General features: G+C 43.2%; 1 protein-coding gene across 1 annotated transcript in view; it reads left to right on the top strand.

Moving 5' to 3' along the window:
* LOC138569907 (macrophage mannose receptor 1-like) overlaps nucleotides 1–21,013 on the top strand; it is a 1,155,048-nt gene that overhangs the window by 305,306 nt on the left and 828,729 nt on the right. The window contains exon 11 of the mRNA XM_069648336.1: nucleotides 19,301–19,449. Within this exon, the coding sequence (XP_069504437.1) occupies nucleotides 19,301–19,449 (149 nt within the window). The remainder of the gene's footprint in view (nucleotides 1–19,300; nucleotides 19,450–21,013) is intronic.

Raw genomic sequence — 21,013 nt, 5'->3', positions numbered from 1 at the left:
GGTGCCTAAGGAGGGCTTCTGTGCAAAGGACGCTGAACTAAGGAACCAAACCTGGTTTGGCGTGCAGAGTAAAACACAAAAAAAGACTGTTGCAAAAAGAAATGGCAAATAAACCCAGCCGGAACCGAAATAAAATAAAAGGGGTCCAGCGGGTTTATAGTTCGAGGCTACTAACTTATCCTAAAACAGTACCAAGGCTATTTAAATAGACCGCGGTAGGGAAAAATGATAGATACCACTGCCACCAGCCAAATCTTAACGAAAGGGAAACAAAATAATGTTCCATGAGAGACAGACAAAAAGGGATAACTATTAACCCTTTCCAGCACTCCATGAAAGATAGTTTGTACTGGGTCTGTGAATTTAAAAAGACTATATAAAGTCAATGGCAACTTTACATGTTTCTGGGAGACAGTAGTCACTCCCAGAAAAATTGAGTTTCAGTGGGAAGTCTGAAAAAGACAACCCTGTGTCACTGCACTGAAGGTGCTGTGTAACACACAGCAAAAATATGATGCCTATGGAGTAGGTGAGGCTCCACAGTCTATGAACACATAAAAATGTACAACACAAAGTCAAAAACACATTTAAGAGTGGGAAAAAAGACTCACACTCTTACCAGGTGAAAAAATAAATCCTAGAAATCCAGCAAAGCTGCTGAGGGACTCAGTAGGTAAGGGGAATTAGCCATTCTGGAGAATTCTCCCTAACAGGTGCCTCCGATGGGTCATCCGTCGAGATCTGCAGTCGCGCCTGGGGAGCTTGCTGTTAGGATCGCAGCTCGTTCTGACGGGTCTGCTTCGGGTCTGGGTCCCTTCTGGCCCGGCTCCCGGAGCCGCTCGGTCTCGCTCCGTGGCCCCTTGACATTGGTGCGGAGCCTCCGGAGTACCCACAGTCCCGCTATCCATCACTCTATGCCTCACCCTGCAGCACCGGTGTTGCCGGCTCTTCGTCTGGGCACAATCTGTCCTGCGGTCTGCGTCCCTGTCGCGGGTCGCGGGTCTTATTCCTGATCTCTGTGTGGCACACCAGGGTCCTGGTCTTCCTTGCTCGTGCCCTTCCGGTGTCCCGAACCGCCAACCCCCCTGGGGTGTCCCGTGGTTCGCCCTCTGTCCCAGCAAGGGACCTGATTTTAGCTTGAAGGGCTCTTCCTCTCCGGCGTCTGGTTTCTCTCCTGGTTGCCACGTTGCCTCACTCGGGGGCCTATCTGGCTAGGGATCACCAGCTCGGTGATGCGTCCACCATTTTGTGAGGTATCACGGATCTCGCTGCATGCCCTCTCCTGATCTCTCCTCCTGACGATTTTGCCCCAGCTTTGACTCAGCTGTGCCTCAACCCTTCGGGTACCTTCCCCTCACATTTCTCGTGTTGCTATGATGTTTAAAGCCTGTTTTTTCGAATCGACCTTCAGGATCATGCGGGAGCTCCAGCAAGCTGTTTCCTTATCGCATGGCCGCCAAGCCACACACCCCCTGCTCCATGCACTTATGTCAATAAGCTTCTAAACTGGACTATTCACCACTGTAGTGTAATAGAAAGAGTAATCATTCATATAGTGTACATCACAATGTTTGTCTCTTTGTTTACTGACAGCAACCTCTGGTAAAGTAACTTCCCATGATGTTCTTGAGTACCAAAGCCTCATGCCACTCCCTGCCACATCACTGTCTGTGGTGTCATGGCGATGTACATCTAATCTTACAATATAATAAAAGGCCAGATGTATGTTTATCCTGTATGTTTGTCAGATGCAGTTGCTTTGGCTGTTGTCACCGCCAGAGGGAGCTGTTGCCTTAGGATATATAGAGACAATGCCAATTTGCATAGCTTCTCCTGTTGTCACTGCGAAAGGGAGTTGTTGCCTTCGGATAAATGGTGGTCCTACTGTGTTGATGTAAACCTGCACTTTGGCCTGTGTAGACAGCCTTCTATATAGGGGGCCCACACAGGTTTTGTCTGGTTTGTCACACAGCACCTCACAAATCCTACAACAAGCCCCGGTTAACCTAGATGCTTTTCTGGGATCCCTAATCATCCCACCCGTGACTGCATTTCTTCCCCGGAAGGAACATTGGGAAAGGGGGGTATTTAGGATACCTCTCCTTGGATGCAATGATCAACAAATGCAACAAACCTACACCCACATTTCCTCCACTGTCAGATGCACGCTCCAATTCTCAGATATTTCAGACAGACATACACCCGACCCTCTGCACCTTACTCTTGCGCAACAGTTTCCGACTATCATAGGCCAGGTCTCATCAATTTAGGAGAGCAACCCTCCCCCCTCCCAAGCAGGCACGCTCAGGAGGATACAATAGGATTATTTTGATTCAGAGAAAGTGTTATCTAGTACAAATAAAGCTCCTGGCTGCAGTTACAGAGACAGCATCATTCTTATCCTGCCCACCAACCAGCGTGTGGAGAGCACGAGGAAATGTCTACCATGGAGTTGTGTGTGTACACTGGGAAATGCTAACGGGAGACGTGGGGCCCGATTACAGAAACTTTGCACCAGTGCAAGTGCAAAATTGCACGATAATAGCACTAGGGCAACGTTTGCCCCATTTTAAAAATACTGTGAAATATCAGGAAAGTATTGCACCATGACAAGTGCACTAGAGCAAACTTTGCCCTGGTGAAAAAATGCATCAAAAATATAGCTTTTTTGCACTATGGCAATTTTTGCACTGGTGCTTGTACCAAGCCAAACTGCACTTGTCATGGTGAAATAGTTTTCTTAAATGTCCCAATGTTTTTAGAAGTGAGGCAAACTTTGCCCTAGTGCTAACATCATGCAACTTTGCACTTGCACCGGTGCAAAGTTTCTGTAATCTAGCACCTGGAGTGCACTGAAATGTTTAAAAAGTCACCCTACTTACCATGCAGAATAGCCTTGTACTACAATTTCTCCGCAGCAGGTCCATTACTTTCCTCGATAAAATGAGAGAGGTTCTTGTGGTAGTTATTTCGTTAGTATTATTTTAATTACGATAAGGCACGGAATACCTGGCAGGCGCTAAACAATAAAACTCTGCACCCCTTACACTCCCCTACTGAAATTTTTCCAATGGCAAGATGCAATTAATTTGGAAATGGTCAGGTGCTCCGAGGGACAGGTCACTCCCTTGCGTCTGTGGGGTTTCACTGGGCTGTGACACTCTGTACTCTGCGCAGCGCATTTCAGCTTATGATGCTTGCAGTCCTCAGCCACACAGATTGAATGTGACAGGAAAGCCCTATCTCAGTGGTTATTGCCACCTGGCCGCAGGAGAGAAAACTCACAATCGAATTTCATTAAAAATCATTCAAGTCTATACTGCACTGGCAGCCTTGCAAAATGTCTGTCTTGAGTTGATTAAGCTGTGTATAAAGTAGCATTGTCCTAAGACAAAGACCATTTCCTGGATAAAAAGCTTGCATTTGGGCTAATTTCCATACCCACAATGCCTTGTTGATGGAGTTCAGAACTGGAAAGGTATCTCCAGCCATGGCCACTAGGTGGCATCATGGTATGTGTGACTTGGATCAAATGGACTATCCTACTTTCACATTAGCATTCGAGAGCTTGACCCCCTTTGCGGAAGACCTGACAAATAGTGACAATCGGGCAGCAGGGTGTGCACTAGGACACATGGAGGGGGTGACCGCCCGCCTTCAGGTCCTACATCACCGATCCTCCATTAATCTGCTCCTTCTAGGAGATGGGAGGTAACCTTTAATAGACTTCCCTTTTAGGCCTTAAAAGACCCTGACGGGGCCAAATCATTAACAAGCTTTTACCCCATTTTTCGCACCCATTTCAATATCCGGTTCAATCCACTTTTGCCTGTTTTTGTAAAACAATACATAGATATTTGATACTGTTTTCTCTCCTGTATGGCACCCCTCTGAATATAGTTACTTTAATTTCCAATATTTTGTTGAAGTTTATCTGAGAAAATGTCCACTAAAAATACGAAGGACTTACAAACACTTACTCATCAGTTTGGTGGAACTGAGTCTCTTCTGTCTGTGAGAAGCTCTTTTACTTATTCTCGAAGATTCAGGTAATATAGTTTGCAAATTAAACACCTTATGCATGAAATCAAAGATATTAATTGTTAAAGTATATAACCCATCTTGTTTCAGTGTTCGAAACTGCACTGTTAAGTCTGTAGGTCAAGAAAAGCTCTGTTCTCCTTTGTCCTAGCCTGCCTCGAAAGAGGAAGAAGAGTGCTTCAAAAGACCACGAAGGTGGCAAGTCATTAGGAAGCCCCTCACACCTTGTCCCCCCTCTCTCCTATTCCAGTTCAATGCCGACGTGTCCAAGATTCTGAAAAGCAATGCTGAGATGATGCTTTTCAGCAATTGAAGTAATGCAACAACTGTTCACCCAACATGCAAGGACCCAGTAAACAAACAAAAGTAGAAAGAACTGCTGTTAGGTGAACTTCTGCACCTGAAAACATTCCCATGAGAGATTGGAAACCCTCACTTGTGGAATTGAAGCCTGCTTCATAGAAATTGAACCCCAACAGTGAATCAATCACGAACATAGAAATCGCAGGTGGTACAGATCTGAACGCCTAGGTCTGTACTGCCAATCCTCTCTTAGCCTTGTCCTGGTTTGAGAGCGGCCTTAAACAGTATCTCCTTCTTAATCCCTAAAAGACCCCCGGGGGCCATATCATTGCCACATTCCTCCCAATTCTTCCTGCCCATTTTGGTATCTGGTTCTCTCTACGTGTACCGGCCTTTGAGAAACAAGGCATAGATATTTGATTTTGGTTTTCTATCTGGATCCAGCCATATCCATGTAGTTACTTGCTCACATTTTCAGTATATAGGGATCTGGCGCTACAGATGCAGCCAACATACAGATTTGGTATAACATCATTATAACTAAATCGTTATTATTTAGTCTTTATCGACCAATTTCAGAACAGAGAAAACGTTATTGCATTATGCTTTTCTTCAGGACACAACACGCTCTTACAGATATTATAAACGCCCTTTCCAGTAGTGCACCAAGCTAGTGCAGGTCCAGAGCACATGAGCGAAGGTGTCAATGTCCCTGTGTCATGAAGGTTTGATGTATTTCTGCATTTCACATTTCCAGCATATGCAGACAGTAAAATGTCATGCAACAAGGAAGCATAATGACATGTTAAGGGGGGCATAATTTGGCCTCGCATTGTGAGGGAGAAAGTACCTGCCCCTGTTGTGCAAATAAATTATATTGCAATTCCCCTCTGTGTTTTTTGATCTTATAGAGAATCTCAACATCTAACTTGTGCCATCCCTATAAAGTAGAGTAGCAGATATTGTTTTTTTCATATTTTATTAAAACCTCCTTTCAATCCTTTATTATTCTCAAAATGATTACACCTTGCAAGGTCTGTTATCTCAGCACAGGTATCTGGAACATGTGATGCAGCCACAATCTGATTGCATACAGCCTAATGTTTGGGAGGGCACTATACCCTTAGAATCTTCTCAGGAAAATCCAGGACACCAGTGGTGCTTTCAAGTGATCAAACCAAGCACCCACGAGTGTTAGCACTCTGCTTGGGTGCCCTAGCCGATTAGTGAACTCGTAATGGAGGCCTTATCTGTTCATAAAACCCCTTTTTTCCGAACTGTCTATTGGCTATGACTTTGCATTATCCACCTGCTCCAGTATATACATTTTTTAAAATGTTTTTATTTATTGTATTTGGTTTACAAAAGAAACCTTTACAATTACATTCAACAAGAGAGGAAAAGAGCAATAAAATGCATATATACAGACGTTACCATAAATTCGATTAAAGATACAATACAACACCAGGATCCTTTTTCTAAAAGTAGGAAACATAGAACAAGCCAATAAAATCAGGGCAGAATTAAAACCAATAACTAAATTCCAATTCATACTTCCCACTGAGTGCAAAAATATCAATAAAATATCAAATTTATATACTTATACAGTACATTAAATGGTATAAAAAAGATTGAAAAATACATCATACAGGTAGATCATAGAGAAAGCGCATATAGATCTAATGATTTAATAAAACCTGCCACCGCAAGACCATCTGTGGTTTTAGAGATAGAGAGACATTGAGACCAAATAAGATTTTCTGCCCCCAAAAAAAATCCCAGAATATTGAATCTGCCTAAATAGATGGCCCTAAGACGTTTGAGTGCTACACAGTCCAAGAAGAAGTGGCGGGCAGATTCAATAACCCCAGGGTTGTGGCAGAAACGACATGTAAGATCCAAATCACTAATCTCCTTCCTCCTATGTGAAACATCCTTGGTAGGCAGAATATTCCATCTAAGTTTCAGGAGTGGTGAACGGTAATGGCGGTTAAGAAATTGTGTCAGAATAAAAGACAAGCAGCCTCTCTTTATGTAATTTTTCCAGTGTATCATTCCAGTCACAACAGAAAAGGAGCTCTTTAACTTTGTTCGGATTGGTCAACAAAGTATCCCTATCAGTAGACAGATCTAATAGGGTCTTATCACAGAGGTGCCTAAATTTTAATAGAAAAAGGTTTCGGTCTAGGGATCCCTGTGAGAAGAGAGTCTCACCCACCTTATCATAGAGTGTGTCATGTTTCGGACAAAGCAGGGCAGAAAAAAATGCAAGAGCCCTCCAAAGGATTCTAGCTCGCAGAGAAACTAAACCCAATTCAAACCTTATAGCCACTATCGGGACACAATTGGGCAATTTCATAACCTTTCTCCAATAGATACCCTCAAGGGTGTCCCAAAAAGACCAAAGAACCAAATAGTGTAGTTCCATTCCATATATTAGTTTTGGAATCACCTTTCCCTTGAAGAAATCTACCACTGGCTTAAAAGAGAACCTGCCATATTTATTATCTAACTTAATGGATTGAGAGATAAGCGCGAGTACTTTATATCTGAGTGAGCGTCTTAATTCAGCGGCCGATGGTTGGGCCAATTTAAGGAATCCTAGATAAACAATTTTATGTGCTCTCATGATGTTTTGACCGCCAATTTTCCACACTTGTTTATTCCCTTTTTTCCCCTTAGAGAAGACCATTGCGCGGGTTTTACTCGGGTTGATTTTTAGCCCATTAAGTGTAGAGTATTCTTCAAACTTGCATATAAGTCTTTGCAAGCCCACTTTGGTCTGATCAAAGAGAAGGAAATCATCAGCATATGCCAACCAAGAGAGCCTGAGATCCTCCAATTTTGCTTTCAGCAAGCCTGCATTTCCGAGAAACTTCCCTACATCTGCCAAGTAGAGAATAAAAAGACATGGAGCTAAGGAACAGCCCTGTCTAACCCCAATACGTATCCTTATTCTTCTAGAGAGGGTTCCTTCTAAATCAATCCTAATATGGACCCCCGAGTTCTCATACATTGCCATAATTAGGTTGAGAAGACCTGCCGGAATCCCCCACTTTGATAATTTTGCCCAAGAGCATTGACCTAATTACCAAATCAAATGCATTTGACAAATCAATTGAGGCAACATAGAGAATACCACCGAATTTTCCCCATGTTGTGCTTTGTAAGACGGTTAGAATAAAGCCGTTAAGATTAGTTCAATGGCCAACCCTGAATCCTGTTTGTTGTTTCGGAAGGATATGGTTTTCCTTAATCCAAACATTGAGATGAGAAAGAAGCATCAAAGCAAAAAGCTTACAGTCTGCATCAATCAGAGAGAGTGGTCTGTAAGTTCTTTGACCTCTCTTAAAAATGGGGACAATGTGGGCAGTCTGTATTTACTACATCTTGGAATAGCAGCCACAAATGTTTTGCCCAGATTTCTGGTTCTGCTTTCAATGTATTATTCGTCAGGCCGTTAGGACCAGGGGCCCTGGATTTCTTAGCTTTGGCAATTAACCCTACTATTGTCTCATAATCAATGATGGGCTGCCACCTAACGTTTCGTACATCCTCCCCAGTTGTACAAAGTTCTAGCCCCTCTTCCCCTCTCACAAAGAGTTTGGTATAATGGTCTACCCATTGAACATCCGGGATGGCATTCAATTGGTCAACAACCGCATCCTGGTCTTGGGCTGAAAAGATAGCCCAAAACGCCCTAAGATCTCTTTTAACCAGGACTCTTAGCATAAGCTCCGCGTCATTTTTCAGCAGACTAGATTTTCTTTATTTGCAGTAATTTTATATTTTTGACAAATGGATTTAATTTTTGCTTTTTTGTTATCCCAATCAATGTCCAACAATTCAACTTCTCTGATAAGTTGCCGAGTATGGGCCTTTTCATTAGCCAATTCTTGATCATACTTATGAGCATGAGATCTTTTAGGATTACCCTTTCTGAGTGAGTCATAGGTACTACTATGGAGAGCGTTCAGAAAAGTGTCAAAGTGTAAGGTGTTAAAAACCACTTGTTTCCACAACAGGGAAGTATGATTGAACGAAGAGATAAGTTGACAATTGAGGAGATTAATGTTAGCTGATGACCAGCGTACCCCGGTCGCGTGTCCCACAGTATTAAGTTGTCGTGGTCCCCCAGAGGACAGTAACTTCGAGGGGAAAGGAGATAGTAATGTAATCAGCAAGGTCCCGTGGTCACACCATGGGCTAAAAGAAACCTGAACCTCAGCTGAGAGGAAAGACAAGGAGTGGTATACCAAGACATAGTCTATAGTAGACAATGACACACCTCTATGCCATGTTGGGCAGAGCGAGAGAGTAGAGTCGTAGGAGCCATTAAGACATATTAGACCCACCGATTCCAGAGCGAGATTCCAAAGTCTACCGCAAGCAAATTTTTGACCACTCCAATTATCATCCTCCAAAAGCGATCCGAAATCGCCGAAATTGGCCTCAGATGATATAGAGCAGTCAGAAATAAGGTCTCCAGCCAGGATCACTTTCCCCCTAGGATAGAAGGATCTCCAAGTGAGAACAAATTCCATTAAACTTTCCAAAAAAGGCTCAAGGGCAGCAATGCCCTTGTGCCAATAGATATTAATCAGAAAAAGGTTAGCCAGACCATCTCCAAAAGTGGACTCCAAAGGCAAAATGCCAAATGGCGTGTCCGAAAGCACCTCATTCCTAAGGCCAAGAGAAGCTCTTATTCCAATGAGAAGACCTCCTGAAGCCCTCCATCCCAGACTAGATTTAGCATTCTGATAATAAATTTCGAAGCCATCAATGAATGGGGTAGAGAGCAACCAGGATTCCTGTAAAAAGAAACAATTAGAGCCGCTAATCATAGCTACTGTATCAATATTAGTAAAAAGATGTAAATTTCCCCTGGAATTCCATGAAAGAAAAGTGAATTTGTTAGGGGCCATGAGATTAGTTGCTGGTACAAGACTCTTAGTGGAATGCTCATTTCCACAGGCCAGAGGTAACTTGGGCCCAATTTCTGGCATCACCACTGAATCTGGGCGTAAATTGCCTCCGTTGGGGCTACTGAACCCTTTCCGGGTGATACACCATTATAAGATTTCCCCTATACTTTTCAGACCCTCCATATTTTCCGGGGAGCTGGTTAGATTGTAGCAAACTTACTTCAAAACCAAGTCCAATACCACTCTTGATTTCAAATCGATATTGCTCATATCTACACGTTCTTTAGAGTGAAAGAAAATCCTTTCCATGTCATAGCTAGAGATAAGAGAAAGAGATGTAAGTTCATGAACAATTTTCAGGATATTTCCACGGTTCAAACAAATAGGCATATCCTGACCCCAAAGACTACTGAGTTGCAGGGTCTTCAAAGAGTCCTTAACCCCCAACGGTTGGGGTAATGAGTCAGCTATACATTTAGTAAATTGACTTAAAGAGTCAGCTTCCACATCGGTACCCCTTAAGATGGTCCTATTTTGGGATACATGGGGCCCAGCAGGAAATCTTTCATGACCATTGAAAGAGGTCCTATTTTGGGATACAAGAGGTACAACAGGAGATCTTTCATGACCATTGATAGGGCCCCCATTTAATGGCTTTAAATGAACAGGGTTAAGGAAATTAGGAACATAAAAATCCCCCACTGGTCTAAATCCCATGCTCCCCTGATTGGGAATCTGCATTAGCCAAATGACCCTCAGGGGGCCAAAGTAATTGACCATCTATACAGGAGGAGCTAGTAGTGGCGGCCGTGGCCTGAAATGAACCTGAAGTTGAATTAGCGTCCACCGCGGTGGAAGGTTTTGTGCTATAGAGCTCCTGAAATAATTGTTTCACCATATCAAGGTCAACCAGGGTCGCAGATATAGGAGTAATAATAGACTCAGGATGAGTAGGAATTAAACCGGGTATAAAGTTACCAGGGATAATTGAGGGTTCCACAGCCGAAGAAGAGGCCACAGAATTGCATTCAGTTTGAGCATTAGGGGTTACTAAAGCACTATTATTTATAGGCTCAGGGAGGGTTGAAGTTGTTTTTGGATTGCAAATGGCATGAGTTTCCTCTGCCAAAGCAGCATTCCCCACAGCCACAGGGGACATTATATCATTCGACACAGAACTAACTGCCAGTGATTCAGTCTGACTGGCTGCAGCTAAAGTAGTAGGTACTAAAATTGTCCCAGCGGAAGCAGGAGCAGCAGTAGGTATGGCAATCGGAGGTACTGCTGATTCCGCTGGAATATTAACCCCCTTAGAAGGGGTAATAAAAGTTACACACGGGGCAGCACTTGGCAAAACCAGATTTTTAAAGAATTGATTAGTAAATTCATTTATTTTTTTCATATTTTTCTGATTTCTAGTTTTCTTTATTGAGTAGGTTTTTTTTTACCTATATGAGCGAAACCCTTTAAGTGTACTGTTTCCTTAGTGAGGTCAATGAAGTCGGAAGACTTCTCCAGATTGGGATGAGGTTTAGAGTCTAAAGAAGGGGCAACAATATCTCCCTTATGTAGTTTAACCGTTTCTATTGTAATAGGATCGCAGGCAAGCATGGGAAGAATGGGACCAGTGGAACTGACGGCCAACCCGTCTGGGACTTTTCCCAAGGGTGGGATGGTAGACGCCTTTGCAGAAGTAATTGGCAGTTTTACATCTAAGGCGTGGTCCAAGTGGACTCCCTCATCCTTCAGAGAGGGGATAGGGAAGGTTTGAGCACATATTCCCCTCTCTGGGCAGAATGAGGCGATAGTAGATGAGATCTTGTTAGTCTTCCCCCAACGCTAGCCCTTTCCACATTAAGGCCCTTCTTATCTAGCGGCCCTTCCATAGTGAGTTGGTTTGGCAGAGCAGAATCAGGGCACTGTTTAGCTATAGAAGGGTTATCTTCCTTAATCATTTTTACTAACTGTTCCAACCTTTGAAGACCCTCTAACCTGGTGTACATTTCAGAAAGTAAAAGAGAATGTGAACTAACCTCCGCACAAATATTGTCATAAAGACTAACAAAATAACTTAAAACCATGTTCAGGGCGGAGACTGTAGGTTGAGTCAGTCTTATTCTATCATCCGCCTCTTTGAGGGTATGGTGCAGTATGGACTCACTGGCATGTTCCTTTTTCATATCTGGGAGTAAACCCCTTTCTCTGAGCCAGTTTTGCTTCTCTGTATACTCATCGGTGAAATTAGTGAGTTCAGAAGGAGAGTCCACGTAAGAGGCATCACAAGTTTGTTGGGTTACTTTATTAGTTTTAGAACAGTTAGGTTCCAGTTTACTCTCAGCTATTGCCTTATCCGCACATTCGTTTATACTGACATAATCAATATCATTATCTGCAGGATCATCAGTCTCTAATTTCTTTGCTACATCCACCAAGTACAAAGTGCAGGTAGTCCAGAGTAGCCACTGACAAAGCGGATTGCGGAGGTTTAATAAGGGTACTAGTAGCTGTTCTTTTCCCAAAATAATTGGAGATGTATTTTCCTTCTATTGGTTTACCTAAAGTGCCCAGGTGTCTTTTGAACTTGTAAAGGAGTGCTTTTACCTTGTGAACGTTTGTTTGTGCCTGCAGCCTTATTTCCAATAGCAGCACTGCGAGCAGAGCTCTTGCTGCTCCATTCGCTTCCTGGAGGGGATGGATCTCAATGCGCTCACGTGACGGATCATGTGATATCTAGCCAGCATTTATTGCCGGCCCAACCACCCTTGCAGCGTTAAGCCCGGGAGGCATTAAGGGCTGGAGCTTCTGTTTAGCTGTTTGGCTGTGACCTGTGCCCCTGTGCAACAGCGATTCTACACATCAACAGTGACACTGTGAGTACCCTAGGTCGGGGTCTCAGGCTGCCTTGCTACATGCTCTAACTAATGTACGTCACTAGGGTAAGGGGGGAGAGTCGGACTCTGGCAGCTCCTTAAGCTGTCTGGCATTCTTACCCTGTGAGTTGGGACCTTTTCAGCCATCCGTAGACTTATGAGACTTTTTTTTCTCTGCTATGAGCTCTCAACCACATTATTCAAAGGAAACTGATTAACGATATATCCCTCCCTATGTATTACCTGATTTTGTGGTAGGATCCACACTTGTGTGTTCTAAGGTTTATTAGTGGTAGTTCGTATTGATTTATATCTGTTGACTCATTTTAGCTACCTCTTTTATTCAGTGCATTTTTATACTGTGTATCATCACAAAATATTTGGGTATTATTCCTCCAAATTGTATTTTACTTGTCTGTGATATTGATTCTAAATATATTGTTTTGGAGCCTTCCCCCTCCACTATTTACAGAGCTGTTTTGCTGTTAATTTTATTTATTTATTTGTTTGTTTGTTTATTTATTTATTTCTCTGGTACTTGATTCCCTGGGCTTAGCCCCTCTTCTGGATGACACGTACGGGCCTTAGGAGTCAGTCAGTTATGGAGGCTTCCATGGACTCCATTCAATCTGCTGTGGTGGTTCCCTCTCCCGTTTCGATAGTAGTTACCCACCCTCTGAATTCCTGTCCTACCTCTCTGAGTAAGCCTTCTCATACACCAGTGGTTGGCTCTTTGGACTCTATTTCTTTGGAGACTATGGTTCATGCTCAATTCCACCACAAGATAGGAGTGAGGTACTTAACAGGATGGGCATTACTCCACGCACTCCAGCCGATAATAGCTGCATCTTCAATGTAAACCAGGTTATTTCCATTGATGCTCAGGAAGAACGTCTAGCAGCTACTATAGCTCTGAATTTGGAGGATGGTGGCAGTTCATTAAGGGCGAGGACCTGTTCCAACTATCCCAACAATAATACGATGAATACTATCCATCTGACTCCCATCCTTCCACAAACAAAGCTGCTTCTATCTGCTTCTAAATTGGATGGTTCTGGTTCAAATTTTATAGGACCTCCTGTTGCCCTTAATGGGGTTATTGCTCCACAATCTTCCCTATTAGAGGGCAACAATAATCACGCTATTTCCCCCGCAAACTTATCTGGGGAGGTGTCCTCTTCTGGGGGAGGGGAGTTGTTAATCATACCTCTTCTATTCAGGTGAACCTTTCTGTTACTCCTGTTGGCAATGCCGCCACTCCTATAATTAAATCTACAGTTTTTAAAACACCATTCACGAAACCGCTAATCTGTACTCCCAAAATAATTAATTATTCCAGTATATAAATAAAAATAAGCATACCTGCTGCCATGTCCCTGCCCAGCAGGACCTCTTCCTCTCTTTTTACTGTGATGGAAACTGAAAAAGGTCTCTGTTTCAATGAGTGCTTTTGTCATTTTCACGAGGGACATCCCATTATTTTTTTTTGTAAAAGGGTGTCTCCATTTTGTCCAAACTTCTATACCATTACCAAAAAAGAAATTGCGTCATCAGCCAGGTGCTCATGGTAACAATGGCTGCTGCAGCAAGCTGTACTAGTCAGAAATAATGGCGCTGTTAACACTGGTCATCTCGACTGAGGCGTCGTTAACATCCTGTACAGTCACCAAGATGACCGTTATTGTCAAAGAAGAGTGACGTAGGTTTATTTCTTAAGCTTGGACATGTGCTAGTTAAGATAAGCAGAACCACAAATATCAATTGAGAAGAAAATCGTATACAGCACTGACCCGCGCAGTTGATGTTGAAATTCATGAATTCTTGCTAGCTGGGCATGTTGATGGGCTCTGCTAGCTGGTTCTGGCCAAACGGTCTGAGCAAACCGGTGTAGATGAGGAACAGGCCTGTGGCCATTATCGTCATCAGCGACCAAGCATAACTTCTAGAGTCGTGATAGGGGTGGGGTTTACTATTTATTGAAGAATGGCTTCCTACTCTGAACAATATGTGCTTGGACTTTGATGAGTTCTTCAGTAATTACAAAAGACGATCGCCATGTAGTAGAGTAGAGAGCACTTTTACAACAGAAAGACTTCCTTTTTTTACTGTGCCAGCCATGGCCCAGGGAAAGAGATTTTGCTCCCACTCTACATTTACCCATGAACAAAGACGGATTCCGCCCTGTTAAGATATGAGTTTTTTTTTCTCTGGTCGGCCTGCTCTTTCCATAGCTGCAGTAGCTCTAGGGAATGTATGCTTCTCAATCCGACCCTGAATTAGATTCCAGGGATATAGAGTGAGACAGACAGAAGGAAAGAGATGTCAGTCACTTTTAATTTCCAAGATTTATACTATGCATGATTTTAATGTTACACAATAGTATACATCAAAGCGGTTTCCGACTAGAAGTTACAGAAATAGTAGATGTTGTTCTTTTTGTACATTTAGGTGAAAATCTATAAATAGCAATGTAGTTTCTTTATAGGAATAACTGGCCTTTCCCTGGATCAGAGATGAGGGGGTGCTGCAAGGGTTTTAATCGCGGTTAGACAAAACTATCAACATGTGGAAATTTGTTGTAATATGTGTTGTGTTCTAGGGTGGAATTCTACTTTGTAGAATTCCACACTTGCTTTTACTCATTTGTTTACTTCTGTTTTGGTTCCACATTCGATGTGGAGCCAGTTGATCAGTTGGAGTGGAGAGGTGAGGGCTGAGTCCTACTGTGCTCAGGCTGGTTACTAATAAAGGAAGTTCACCTACCTCTAGTGTGTGGCCCCTTTGTTACACTGGCGATGAAGGGCGGGGACACATGGCAGATGCAAAAGAATGTCCTGCTGCCAATGTGGAATGTAGGAGATGCAAACCTAGAGGGCATTATGTGCGCATGTGCAGGAGTTTTGCACCCAGTAGAGAGACAGTGAGGATGGTGGACGCCAATGATGATGAGGAGGAGGTGACAGTAGTGGGGTACATGGATTGTTCGGACAAGGAAAATGGTGGTGCGTGTGAGGGATCGTTGTTGAGTGTGGGGAGCTGCAAGAAGAGAGCTTGGGCCACACTCATGGTCAACGGTACCCCCATAAAGATGATGGTAGACACAGGGTCTCCGTACACAATGATATCCCCCGAACTGTATGTGTCCAAATTCCAGAAGAAGGTGTCTGATTTGACTCCCTCTGATATAAACCCATGTGCCTATGGCCGCGTGCCCATCAAGGTTCTAGGGATCGAGTGGGCCACTGTAGAGTTTGAAGGGCGGAAGGCCAGGGGAAAGCTGTATGTTGCTTACAAAGGTGACCCCGTTGTAGGGTGGGACGAGCAAACTGCCCTCAAAATCGAAATAAGACCAGGGAAGGCGGTTCCTGTTATGAGCGTGAGTGAGGTGAATGGAGATACAGAGTTGGCCATGGAACTCACGGCAGAGGTTCTTGAAAGCAGATTTCCCTCAGTTTTCACTTCCAAGTTGGGCAAGTTGAAAGGCTTCGCACACAAGATAGTCCTTAGGAGAGGTGCAGTGCCCAGTATCCATAAAGTCAGAAGGGTTCCCACAATGGCCCGTGATGCTTTAAGAACGAACTTGCCAAACTCAAAGAGTCTGGGGTTATAGAGGAAGTGGAGAGTTCGGAATGGTAAGCCCCAGTGGTTTTGGCACGTAAGGCTGATGGGAGCATGAGGATGTGCGTAGATCTCAGGGACCTGAATTCTTGCATATGGGTTGACAGGCACCCCCTGCCCAATTTCAATGAGATGCTCTCTTTGGTGGGTGGTGCTTCCTATTTCTCCACGTTTTACCTCTCTTCTGCCTATCATCAGATAGATGGACATGTTGAATCCCGCCCTCTCACATCCTTTGTTACTCCTTTTGGTGCATTTTGTTTCTGTAGGATGCCTTTCAGATTAGTGTCCGCGTCAGCGGTGTTTCAGAGAGTAATGCAGAAACTTTTTGCTGGCATTCAAGGGGTAGAGTGTTTCCAAGGTGACATACTGGTGTGTGCGAAATCTCATGTTGAGCATGATTGTAGAGTTCTAAAGGTGATGGATATCTTGAAGGCTAGTGGTCTCACCGTCAAACTCAGCAAATGTAAGGTTGGCGTCCCCAGTGTGACTTACCTGGGATATACTCTGGACGTCAAGGGTATTCATCCTAAGAGTGAGTTAGTGAAGGCGTTGAATGATGCGCCGTCCCCGGCAAACAAGGAACAGTTAAGGTCGTTCATGGGTCTTGCAGAGTATTATAGTAGGTTTGTGTCTTCCTATGCCGTTAAAACTGTCTGCATGAGGTCGTTACTTAGGAAAGGTGTGCACTTCGTGTGGTCTGATCAGTGCCAAACAGAATTTGTCAGATTGAAGGGGGAGATTGAACAGGCCCCATCTTTGAGTTCCTTTTCTCCATTCAGGAAGACCCTCCTTACAGTTGACACGAGTGAATATGGCATAGGTGCTGTGTTGGAGCAGAGAGTTGATGGTGAACTTCGGCCCATTGCTTTTGTGTCTAGGGTGCTCAGAGATGCAGAAAGGAAATATGCAGTCATAGAGAGGGAGGCTCTTGCTGCAGTGTGGGCTTCGAGATATTTTAGGACCTTTTTGTGGGGAGTTAAGTACACCCTTTGTACTGACCATAAGCCGTTGGTACATGTATTAACAACGAAAGGTTTATTTCATGCCTCTTCAAGGATCATGAGATGGATGGCTGACATGACCGAGTTCAATTTCAAGGTTGAGTATGTCCCAGGGGTGAAGAATGCGGTTGCAGATTGCTTGTCGCGTTTTTCGAGTACCAGTAGTGTTGAAGAAGTTCACGAAGTGGTAGGGGATGATTGTATGTTGGTTGCCGGTGTGGTTCCCGCTGTGTGTGAACGAGTATGGGGCGTAGAATGCGTGCGAGACCCTACGTTAGTTGAAATCAAGACGGCACTCAAGAGTGGTGTTGTGAGTGCAGAATTGTCCAAGCTTTATGGTCATGTTTAGCAGGAGTTGTCGGAGGGTCATTGGGGAGTGGCCAGAGGTCTGAGGTTGGTTCCCCCTGATTTGCTTAAAGGGAAACTTGTTGAATTGGCTCATGAGGGGCATTTGGGCAGGTCCATGACTAAAAGGAGGCTGAAGGAAGAGTATTGGTGGCCCAGAATGGATGCAGATGTGGAGGAAGTGGTGAAGGATTGTGCGGCGTGTTCGGCCAGTGACAAGAGCAAAGTTCCTTCTCCTCAACCAGTTTACCCGGTAGAAGTGCCCCGTGAAGTGTGTTCCAAGTTGGCTCTCGATATAATGGGTCCTATAGACTTGTTAGGGGGAGGTTTGAGATTCATAGTAGTGATGGTGGATTATACGTCCAGATGGGTTTAGGCCACCGCTTGTCCACTCTGACAGCTGTAAAGATTGTGGAGTTCCTTTCTATGGTGTTTGATAGGGAAGGAGTACCGGCTGGTATAGTGACCGATAATGGGTCTCAGTTTGTGTTGGACTATATGCAGAAATTCCTGGATGATCTAGGTGTACGCCATCATAAAGTCGCGTTGTATAATCCAGAAGCAAACGGTCTTGTAGAATGCATGAATCGCTTTGTGAAGGGAGCTATTCAGTTGGCCCTTGCTAATGGTCTTCCGTGGGGAAGTGTAGTTTCTGAGTCTCTCAAGGCTTACAGGCTTACTCCTTCCGCTTTCACTGGACATTCTCCATTTGAGTTGATGCAGGGTAGGAAACCTGGCTCCAAATTAAGAGTCCCCGCACTGGGTGGTGGTGTTCAATCACAGGTCGATATGCAAGAAGTGTTGAATCATGTGCGGGGTAAGCAAGAACGTTTCTTGCAAGAGCAACTTTCCCATAGAAAGCCCTTACCAGTGAAGACTGGTGATTGGGTGCAGATCAAGAACCCAAGGTTTGTGGCCAAAGGGCACAGTAAGTACATGCAACCACAAGTGGTCACTAAGTGTGGTCATGGTTATGTGAAGCTCGATGATGGATCTAGGTGGAGTCTCAGGCGTGTTGTAGTGGTGGATAAGGACAAAGTGTCTCATGGAGGTGGTGAGTCTCTGGAGCCCAGGTGTGGTGGAAGTGATGCTGGGGTGGTGTTTGAATGTCCGTTAGAACGTTCCTCTTCTGGGAAGCCAGTGATTACCATAGTGACTTGCAGCCCACGGGCAGTGGAGTGTCGTTGGATGGCTAGGATGATGAGGTGCGCCCCATTCCGGTTTCTGTTCCCGTTCATGACACCACCAGTAGTGAGGATGTTGAATTTGATGGGGGTTGACCACCACTGCAGCGGCAGACTACGTTGAGAACAATGGTCATCCCTTCAGGGAGAGAAAACTTCCCTCCAAGTACAAGGATTATATGTTGGGAGCCATAATTCATTAGCATTTGTTTCTGTTCTCATTCTCTTTTCCTGTTCTTGTAGGTTGGGTGTTGCGTGTTGCGTGTGTGTGTGTGTGTGTGTGTGTGTGTGTGCACACATAGTCCCCACAAGGTAGGTAAAACGTGTATGTGTGTGTGTGTGTGTGTGTGTGTGAGTGTGTATGGGTCATAGTTTAGTATCATGTGTGAGTGTGTGTGTGTGTGTGGGAGTGTGTGTCGATGGGTGTTACTGTGTGTTGTTGAGTAAGGGGGGAGAAGTGTTGTAATATGTGTTGTGTTCTAGGGTTTACTCATTTGTTTACTTCTGTTTTGGTTCTAAAACACACCTACCTCTAGTGTGTGGCCCCTTTGTTACAAAATTCAAGTGTGTACCTTGGACAAAAGACTGGATACCAGATTTGACATTGCTGGCAAAATATGAGAAAATACAGTTTCCAACAGGGTTTTTGTCTCCACTCTGATGCTACTTGATTATGTAGCAATCTACCGTATGACTGAATATGTGCATTATCTCATCAGTTGTACTCTATTGTGTGTAGATACATTTCCATACACATATTTCTGCCAGTCCCAGTCTTTGTGCTATATTTCTAATGTATCAGTATGGTCTTCAATACATTCATAATATCTTGAGCCTTGCTTTATCACATTTTTCACTGCTCTAATTGTTTTTTAGACATTTTCAATTGTGATGTACCACTATTTGATATGTTTTGTTGTTATTATTAAACACTTGTTGCACAGCTATACATGTACAGCAATAATAACTTCGCTTTGCTGCTATCTTTTCCTGCTGGGCTTTCTTTACAGATATGAACATGCTTTCTTGACGAGCCTGGTTGGATTGAGACCAGAGAAGTATTTCTGGATCGGTCTATCTGATGTTAAGGAAAGGGGGAGTTTTACGTGGGTCAATGGAGATGCTCCTAGGTTTTCGCATTGGAATGCAGACATGCCAGGTACAGTATGAATGAGCTGAAAATAATCTCATTCTGCACATGACATTCTCCTTGAAGAACAACACAGAACAAATGACTTGTGGGTGTGACATTTTGATGGCTTAGACAGTCACAATTATGCTGCCGATTCTATAATGTGAAACGCTCAAACTGGTATATGTGTTATTATAAAAAGCAATGGAAAGGTAAATGTATAAAGATATAACTTGTATAAGAATGAGAATAATGCCATATTTTGAATAGGATATAAAAGATGCTTTTCCTCAGACTTCAACACTAAGCTCACGGCAATATGCAAACTCCAAAAGTCCCAAATTTTACAATTAATCGATGCCTCTATATATGCCAAGATTTGGTAACCCATTGTGATACTATCATGATTTCCTGTCAGTATCATATATATTGAAAGTGTGTGTGAGAGAGAGACCCCTCTATTAAAATTATTCTCATGAAATATTTGCTGCCATTGTAAGCACATAAAGGCATTCGCCTATGGTCTTGGTTAGGTTCAAATATTAGAAAACAACCAGAAATTACTCTCTGCTGCTTCTAAACACTATTTACGAATACTTTGGTTAAAGGAATTATTTTAAAACGATTATTTACAGAATATTATTGTACTTCATTTAATGAACAGAATTATTTTTTCAATATTGTGCACAATAAACAGCAAACATAAAAACTGTTTAAAAATAGTACTTAGTATTAAGTAACCTGAGTATGTTAAGTCACTCTGCGCCCTAGTCTTGAGTAAATAGGGTATAGCGTAGTGTGTCGCTCCTCCTTGGTACCTTAAGGCATACCCAATCCTTCGTTTCTTTAAATCCGAGTATTATATCCAAGAGGATGCGCCAAACACTTCCAAAATCAATACATGTTCACTGTAATCAGTACATGGGACACTTTATTGATTCATAAGCGTCCTATGTTATCTTGCCCAAATGGTGTTTCGGCCCTACTTAGGCCTTTTTCCAAAACGGGGCTCATTCCAAGTCACATATTGACACAAAACCGAGATGTAAATGCATATCAAAAATCATAAGCGCAAAGGTAAGTTTTCAACCCATTGTAGCATATGTGCAACACAATATATAAGCACAGACAAAATAGGAACATGAAATCCATTTCAGAAATGAAAAGAAAAAACAGTCATTGAATAAAATACATTAAACAAAATAAAGTAGAAGATATACATACAGATAACAGGGGGTTGGAGAAGGGGGGGATTAGCAGGGGGAGAGAGAGAAAGATATGTAAAGCACAGGGTCAGTCTCTATTGTGTATCACATGTAATTCCCATAATCTCCTCTCTCATGCTGTAATAACGTTCCCACCATATTTAAGTTACCCTCCTTTTCCTCCACAATCGGGGGTGCATGTTGCATGCTTTGGTGTGCTCTATTGTCAGAAGGGACACATTAGTCCCAGATATTTCGTAGTTAGTATAAATCACAGGTCCATATTAGAAATACCTTTGTGCCTTGTAAAGAGTAGTGTACATATATCTACATATATGCAATAATTAAAGTTATGCATGTGCCAATACCCTCATACCCTCTGTTCA

This window comes from Ambystoma mexicanum, chromosome 2q (assembly GCF_040938575.1).
Source record: "Ambystoma mexicanum isolate Mex_15411 chromosome 2q, UKY_AmexF1_1, whole genome shotgun sequence".
Classification (NCBI taxonomy): domain Eukaryota; kingdom Metazoa; phylum Chordata; class Amphibia; order Caudata; family Ambystomatidae; genus Ambystoma; species Ambystoma mexicanum.
Note: the sequence above shows the minus strand (reverse complement) of the source record. Positions and strands in the feature narration are given on the sequence as shown.